Raw genomic sequence first — 8,848 nt, forward strand, 5'->3', positions numbered from 1 at the left:
ATGTATTTTCTACGGTGGAGTTTTTACACCCCACAGATTAAGGTGTGGAGCTTTGCTGTTCTTCATGAATTAATACAAGTACTATTATTTTTCTATTCAATTCACGCCTACTTCTTCTCTAAGATATTCACTTGCACTTCAACCCGATGAATGTGATGATCCGTGACACTCATCATCATTCTCACTTATGAATGGCTGCCTGACAACCACTTCCGTTCTATCTGCAATAGCTAGAGTGTGTATCTCTTGGCCTCCTGGTTCACGACGCATGGTTGCCTCTCCTGAAAACAGAGCATTCCATTCCGTGAAATCAGAGTCTTCGTGGTATAGGCTAGAACCATTGGCAGCATTCCTGAGATCCGGAAAGTCTAAACCTTGTCTGTGGTATTCTGAGTAGGATCTGGTAAGGGATGACTGTGACGAGCTTCAAACCTGCAAATGTGGGGCACAAGTGACAGTGTGCAAAAGGACAATGGTCCTATTCCGACGCTAGCGTGAACCGACAGATGATTAGCCGTGCAGTGACAGCGCATATGGATTTGTTTTCATCCGAGAGGATCATACAGCTTGCCATGGAAGGAGGTAACGCATGGTTGAAAGAAGACAATAAGAAAGCAGAGATTAAAAAGAAACAAAGCATCTCCAGACGCTTATATGAAATTCCCACCAATGAATTACATAAGTAACTTTATCTTATTTTATATTTTATTTATATTTTAATTATCAAAACCTCATAACTATTTGAATCTGCCTGACTGAGATTTACAAGGATGACCATAGCTTGCTTCAAGCCAACAATCTCCGTGGGATCGACCCTTACTCACGTAAGGTTTATTACTTGGATGACCTAGTGCACTTGCTGGTTAGCTGTGTGGAGTTGTGAAAAAGAGTTGAGATTAAGATTGTGCGTTCCAAGTTTTTTGGCGCCATTGTTAGAGATCACAATTTCGTGCACCATAAACCCCCCGCCTGAGTAGTAGCCGTAGTAATGGTTATTCCACTGGCTCTGGGTTAAGTGGCTAGTAGCAAGGAGGTTGTAGCTCAAGCCCACTTGCTCTGCATGGGTGTTTCTGTCCATGGTTAGCTACCAGGACCTGTCGGGTTGGCTATATAACTGACAGATGATATCATCAGTGAGGGTGTTTTAGTCCATGGTTAGCTACCAAGACATTTTGGGTTGGCTATATAACCGACAGATGATATCATCAGCCATAGGATAGACATTCATCATATGCACTTGTATGCATGGTTTGCTTGAGTTTGAATTTGTTTGGGTCTGCCTAATTGCTTAACTGTTATTAACTGCTATCTAAGCTATTTGCTGTAACTGCAATCTATACCTATATTTTTCTTGTATGTTTTACATGTGTTTGTTTCTGTTGTGGTACCTTTGAGTTTGGATATTGATGATGAGATGATGATTTGGTTGTGGAATTGCTTGAGTCGCTGAGTTGAAGGCTGTGATTGGTTTCTTATTGAAGTATTAGTAAAGTATGAAAAATCAAGCTGATTCAGCATAGACTTAATGAACCTATGTTTGGAACAGACTGGTCATTCATACTGTTAGGAAACTTTTAATTTTCTTTTATAGGAAAAACTGAGTTTGGGATTTTTGGATACTTAATCACTGAGTTTGAAAAACAGTTTACCTAATAAATATCTTCTTATAACAAATTCTAAAAATCTGTCATGTGACCATGTGGTTAGGTTCTCACCCCCCTACAGACTTCTCTTTTCAGGAAACGGACGAAGATGCTTATGAAGAGTAGTTGAGTTTAGCTTATGCAATAGAAGATGTTTTAGTTTAGTTATTATTATTCTTCCCTCGCCATTAATATTATAATTTTTGCAAGAGGGATAGAAGTTTTGATATGTGAAGTTTATATATATATATATATGTATGTATGTATTATTTGTAAGTATTGTAAATTGTATTGAAAAGTATGGATGTATGTTTTGAAAATTTAGCTTAAGATTTAAACAGGCTCATATTTTAATATTAAATATTTTAAAAGTCGTAATACCCGAGCTATTAGAGTGACGCAATCGAAAGCGTGACATTTTGATAGTTAAGGTGTTACAGTAATGATATATCTAAAATGACATAGAATCTTTTGAAAACTCAAGTAATACACGTATAATGTTTCAAATGCTTAACATTAACTAACCCATAAGAAAAATCAAAAGAACAAATTAGTTACATAGCCGCTTAGTAGAACAAAAAGACCACCACCAAAGATAATGCATAATAGCAAAATGCTCATAATTAATGAACTTTAATTTGCTTTCGTAAAATGTCATTCTGTATGTCAATTCATTCATTAATACCACCTTCGTAATACTTGGATGATTGCCTTAGAAAAAAGAATTAGTAGTTAAATTTGTTATATTAAAAAAAATCAAATGTAAACGAGGTAGGTGTCGGTGCTCCTATTCGTCAAACCCTTTTTATCATGGAAATGGATTCTCTCAATTTTTTTAATATTTGAGGGAATAAAGTGTGATCTCTCACCATTAATTTTATAAATGGGATCAAAAATAAATCTAAAAGAAAAAACAATAAAAAATTAGATTAAACAATTGACACCATCCAATTTTTTCTCTATTAAAAAGGATCTGCTCCCTTTTCATCATATATATTTGCATTTAGGAATATAACTTTAATTTGTCAAACTTTTGCCGCAATAATTGAGACAACTACAGTATTACAGGTCCTAACAATGATTGTTACGTCCTAATAATTTGTTTTCTGATCTGAATTTATTCTTAAAAATTGTCCAAATTACTTAAGTTATAGTTAAGATATATATTCAACTATGATTTTTTTTTTCTTCACTAATAGTGACAATATTTGAAGTAAAAACAAGTTTGTTATGAATACTTTTTTATCTGATCTTAAGAATTCGAACTAACACATGAGAAATAATTAACTTAGCAAAAAAAGTTGCTTTTATTATTAAACTTGGTTATGAAACAGAAATTACATGCTAAAATAGAGTTATAAACCCTTAATGGAAGAATCAAAACGGATACAAAGGTCTTAAATCACAACAACACATCAATTTGAGTGTTAAAGTATATTTTGCAAGTATCTACACAACCGTGTTACAAAAAATTAAAAAACAAAACCCGAGGCCAAAACAGTACGTAGAGGAGTTTATACCTCGCCAAACCTATAAAAACTCCAAAACTATATATATATATATATATATATATATATATATATATATATATATAAACTTGAGATTTTTCATATAATAAAAGGAATAAACAATTAAAATCATTGTCATAATATATTAGAATCAATTAGTATTCATTAGAATTATTTAATATATTTAAATATTTATTATAAAATATTACGTCTTTATTATTACAATTCTCTTAGCACCTATAAATAATTTTTTATATTGTATCGTTCCAGACACAACTTAAATATACATAAACCTTTTCTCTACTGCTCTCTTTTACCCTTTCTAACATGATATTAGAGCCATAGTATCCTCCTTGAGGAGGATAAGTTGATTTTCTTCTAGTGAAATTACCGTACTTTTCATACTTTTTCTTCCGTGCCATTTTTTTCCTTCTCTTTTGTCAATGCTTTGATGCTTTTCTTACCTCACCAATTAGCTCATCCAACACTTATTTATTCTCATAGAAAAACCATATGTTTCTTGCCACCTTCCGATAGTTTTCCATCTCTTCGCACTTTGTCACTTTTCAGTAGTTTTCCGGCCGTTCGCCATCTATTCAACAGTTTTTCGGCAGTTCGCCACTCTTGCAGTAGTTCTACCTGCGTTCCTGTCTGGTAGTTCAGTCTACTTTTTCATCCGGCAGTTTGGACTGCGTTCTCTTCCTGCAGTTCTGTCTGCGTTTCCTTCTGGCAGTTATATCTACGCTTCCTTCTGGCAGTTTCGTTTGCGCTTCCTTCAGATAGCAGCAATTCCGTCTTTGCTTCTTTCAGACAGCGACAGTTCTATCTGTGCTTCCTTCCGAAGGCGGCAATTCTATCTGCATTTCCTTTCGGCACTTCCGTCTGCGCTTTCTTCAGACAGTGGCAGTTTCGTCTGGGCTTCCTTCAGATAGCGGCAGTTTCATCTGTGCTTCCTTCAGACAGCGACAGTTCCATCTATGCTTCCTTCAGACAGCGGCAGTTTTATCTGTGCTTCCTTACGGTAGTTCTGTTTGGGCTTCTTTCGAACAGTGGCAGTTCCGTCTGCGCTTCCTTCACACAGCGGCAGTTTCATCTTCGCTTCTTTCAGACAGCGGCAATTCTATCTGGACTTCCTTCAGACGTCGACAGTTCTATATGTCTTTCCTTTCGGTAATTCCCTCTGCGCTTCCCTCTGGCAGTTCTGTCTGTGCTTCCTTCAATCAAGCGGCAGTTCTGTCTGCGCTTTCTTCAGACAGCAGCAGTTCCGTCTGTGCTTTCTTCAGACAGCGGCAGTTTCATTTGCGCTTCCTTCAGACAGCGACAATTCCGTCTACACTTCCTTCAGACAGTGGCAGTTTCATCTGCGCCTCTTTCCGATAGTTTTGTTTGCGCTTCTTTCGGATAGTGCCAGTTCCGTCTGCACTCCCTTCAAACAGCAGCAGTTCCATCTGCGCTTCCTTTCGGCAGTTTTGTCTACACCCGTTCTATCAGTTTATGCATTTTTTTCGTTGTTTTAAATAAGTTTCAAACTCAAGTACAACTTGAGTTTGAGGCGGAATGTCAGAATATATTAGGATCAATTAGCATAAATTAGAATTATTTAGTATATCTGAATATTTGTTATAGAATATTACGTTTTTATTATTACAATTCTCTTAGCACCTATAAATACCCTTTTATATTGTATCATTTCAGACACAACTTAAATACACACAAACCTTTTCTCTATTGCTCTCTTTTACCCTTTCTAACAACCATAAAATATGAAATTGCACCATTATTTAAATTATAAAATTATATGATCAAATACAATTTGTTTAAAAATAAATTCAAAATTATAATATAAAAAAAGTTAAAAATTAACTCAAAATTTTAACCATTTTGTCCTACTAAAAAAGCGAGCAGAGTGGAGGGCCTCTTTATGAAACTAGCGGGTGCTTGTTAAATTCATACCCGTTACTATATTACTCTCCTTTATGCAAACAAACAAGTTAATTTATTACCGTATGATGCATGGTGTATTATCATTTTGGGGAGACTTACATAAAGATGGCCAAAACAACTGTTTTTAAAGTTGTTAATATGTCACTCTATGATTGGTCGTTTATTAAAAATCGATTAATAAAATCTATTTTTAAACCAAATACTTTAAATCTGGTTCGATCTGGCTGGTTTAAATAAACCGGTCCAGGTCTTTTTTTTTCTTTTCTTAGGTCCACCAAACTATGTCGTTTCACAGTCCCTTCTCCTCCCTCAACATCACTGTCACACAGAAGCTCTCTCATCTCTCACGCCTCATTGACGCGAACCCAAGTTTTCTCCCTCTATCAGCATCAATCTCCTCTCACTGTCTCTAACAAGCTCGTCGTCGGTCTCCTGCAGTCTTCGATCTCGCGTGCCTTCCCTGCCCTTGTCGTCACCGGCAACCGTAGCAGCAACTCCCGGAACTGGATGTCGTCACCGCTCCGTGTCTTGTTAACGCCTCGCAGTCAGTCTGGCACCGTCGTTGTGCCCGTCGACGCTGGAGACAAAAGCAGCAGGTCCCCGACTTCCTCCTCGCCTTCAGTAACTCCTCCGCTTCCTTCGCACAACCTGGTCCCTATTTGGTGAGTTCCAACAAGTTTCCCTATTCATCTCTTTCGTGTTTGGTTGCTGTGTTTGATTTTTTGCCAAAAATAATCACATTGAGTGAAGATCACCAATATGGGCACATAGGTATTCATAAAATGATGAACTGTATGAATGATTGAAGCCAAAATTGTGGTTTTTTTACTATTTTATGTGTTTGGTTGCTGTGTTTGATTTTTTTGCCGAAAATAATCACATTGAGTGAAGATCACCAATATTGGCACATGGCCATTCATAAAAAGATGAACTATATGAATGATTGAACCAAAATTGGGGTTTTTTACTGTTATTAATAATTGTATAATTGGGATCAAATAGAATTAAATGGGTTATGCAAAAAACTAGTAACTAAAATTAAAATGGACTTTGAAATAAGTAGTGATAAAAGGAAAACAGTAATATAAAAGAATATAATTGCAGAGGTGGAAATTGTAGAGAGAAGATATAGCTATATATATGATAAGGTCTTAATATTCTGGTATTTCATTCTTTCTGTGTTGAATTCTTTGTCTTTTGTATACGTATTAAAGGTTTTCTATGTCCTTTCATCCTAATTTTTCATTGAGAATAATCAAAACATTAAAAGGGACAAATCTCGAATTGGAAAATCAGAGAACCAATACAACCATAGGAATATATATATTGAGTATAAAGGTTCTTTAATTCTACACGTATTCTATCTCAAAGTTTAAGATACACGCACATCCAATCATGAAAGTGAACATTTGCAATGGCCGTTTTTAATGGTTAGACTTGAGATCTTATCAAAATATATATTTATTTTTACGGTGATTACGGTAGTTATAAAGTGTTATTAAAATTAAATTGTATATTTACTTTTATTAATAATTGTATAATTGTATAATTCTACTGATGAAAGGGAAACAGTAATACCCTTTATATATTGAGCCACAAGTTAATGCTTGCCAAAATGTTATCATTCTAATGCCTACTCTTGAATCTTGATAGCTTGATCTATTGCTGAAAAATCATTGAGATGAATTTGGTATTGATAACATTCACTGAATTTCAGTTTGTTGCTGTTCTACTCAAATAATCTTGATAGTTAAATCTTTTTGTTACTGAAAATCATTACTGAATTGAATTTGTTAGTGATTGAACCTTGAATTTGTTACTTCTATGCCCCTTGGGTTACAAATCCTCTTTGTATATTGCATTTTCTTTCCATAACTTGGTTTTAATTTATCAATTTTTTATTCAAAGTTTGAGTTGCATACAGAGCTCTTGTTAACTTCCATTTTAGTCTATTTTTAGTTTAGGTTAAGATGTCTTATGAAGCTATCTCCTACTTCTACCTGTTCTTGTTTATGGGGTAGAATTTTCACTTTTTTACATATATAGAATTAGAAAGAAAACAAGTCTGGGTGCAATGGATGTTGATTCAGATCCACTCAATTCACAAGACAACGTTGAAGATTGCATGATGACTGGTGTGGAAGAGAATGTAAATTGTACTTGTGATTGCGATGGCAGCAGTAGCAAGTGTGTTGTTGTGATGACCGATGATATTATAAACTAGACATTTGAAATATCGGATGCAGCTTATAACTTGTATGTGCGTTATGCAAGGTGTGTCAGGTTCGGAGTTTGCAAGGGTGATACAGCGCGTGGACAAGATGGAACACAACACAGAAGGCGATTTTTTCGCAACAAGAAAGGAAAGAGAGCCAAGAAATACATCTCTAATTCGAATAGGAAGAGGAAGCATAAAGTGCTGACATGTACGGGTTGTGAAGACATGCTTGCGGTGTACTTTGACTCCAAAACTGCAGCTTGGAAAGTTAAAAAATTAGTTGAGAAGCACAACCATGATCTTGTCCCCCAATGCTTGGTACACCTAATTCCAAACCACCGTGGGATGACTGAGGCTCAAAAAGCTCAGGCGAACACCATGCACGATAATGGTCTACAACCTCTAAAATAATGGGACTAATGGTAGGCCAAACTGGGGGTTATGCTAATGTCGGGTCAACAAAGAAGGATCTGGATAACCACATTGAAAGAACGTGCCGTGCAAAGCTCATTGGTGGAGATTCTAATGCAACAATTAGCTATCTACTTGAAAAAGCCAACGTTGACCCCATGGCCATGGCAAGGTACAGTGCTACTGATGAAAGTCGGCTGGCGAATTTATTTTGGGCAGATGGCATTTGTAAGGCCGATTATCAGTGCTTTGGAGATGTGCTTTCATTTGATACAACCTATCGGAAGAATAAGTACAGAAAATCGTTGGTAATCTTCTCGGGTTGTAACCATCACTGCCAAACACGCATATTTGGATTTGCCTTGATAGAGGACAAACAAATGGCAACATATACGTGGTTGTTGCAAAAATTTCTAGATGTTATGCTGAACAAGTCTCCTAGTGTTGTGGTCACTGACGGTAATAAAGCAATTAAGGCAGCAATTCAAGAAATATTCCCAAATGCAACTCACCGATTATGTGGTTGGCACATTCAAAAAAATGTAACGGCAAACATTAAAAACAAAGGTTTTCCTGACGACTTCAGAAGATGTTTGTATGCTCCATGGCATCCGAATGAATTTGAAGAATATTGGGAGAATATGATAAAAAAATATGGGTTGGAGGAAAATGAATGGGTACTGAATGAATATCAAAAGAGGAAAAGTTGGGCAAGCGCCTACTTGCAAGATGAATTCTGTGCTGGATTTAGAACAACATCAAGGTGTGAGGGATAAACAACTTCATCAAGAGGTTTATTGGCATTCGCCAAAGTCTTTTAGAGCTGGTCCAAAATCTTGAACATGCTCTTAGGGATTATAGACACAACGAATTAGTTTCTCAATTTAAGACGGTGTACAGAGAACTTGTGTTAACAACTCGCTTAGCTGCATTGGAGCTTTGTGCTGCAAATTTTTACACCCGGGAGATGTTTGGCAAAGTAAAAACAGAGATTGAATGCGTGGTTGCATTAGATGTTATAAATGAAAAAAGATATCAACTACTGTTGTGTTAAAAGTTAAGGAGTGTGACAGAGGGAAACATATATACACCGTACTTTATGAGTGCAACACCAAGAATATGGA

The 8,848-nt window shown here is 36.0% G+C and overlaps 1 protein-coding gene across 1 annotated transcript; it reads left to right on the forward strand.

The window, feature by feature from the left end:
- The first annotated feature begins 7,723 nt into the window (after positions 1 to 7,723).
- Positions 7,724 to 8,500, forward strand: LOC140182257 (protein FAR-RED IMPAIRED RESPONSE 1-like). The gene has a single exon (XM_072228400.1). The coding sequence runs from the start codon at positions 7,724 to 7,726 to the stop codon at positions 8,498 to 8,500; it is 777 nt and encodes a 258-aa protein (XP_072084501.1).
- Positions 8,501 to 8,848: the final 348 nt, after the last annotated feature.

The sequence above is a fragment of the Arachis hypogaea genome, chromosome 19, assembly GCF_003086295.3.
Source record: "Arachis hypogaea cultivar Tifrunner chromosome 19, arahy.Tifrunner.gnm2.J5K5, whole genome shotgun sequence".
In the NCBI taxonomy this organism is placed as follows: Eukaryota; Viridiplantae; Streptophyta; class Magnoliopsida; order Fabales; family Fabaceae; genus Arachis; species Arachis hypogaea.

Excerpts from the sequence above, each read along its gene's own strand:
- LOC140182257 (XM_072228400.1), top strand. The coding sequence starts at position 7,724 with ATGGGACTAATGGTAGGCCAAACTGGGGGTTATGCTAATGTCGGGTCA.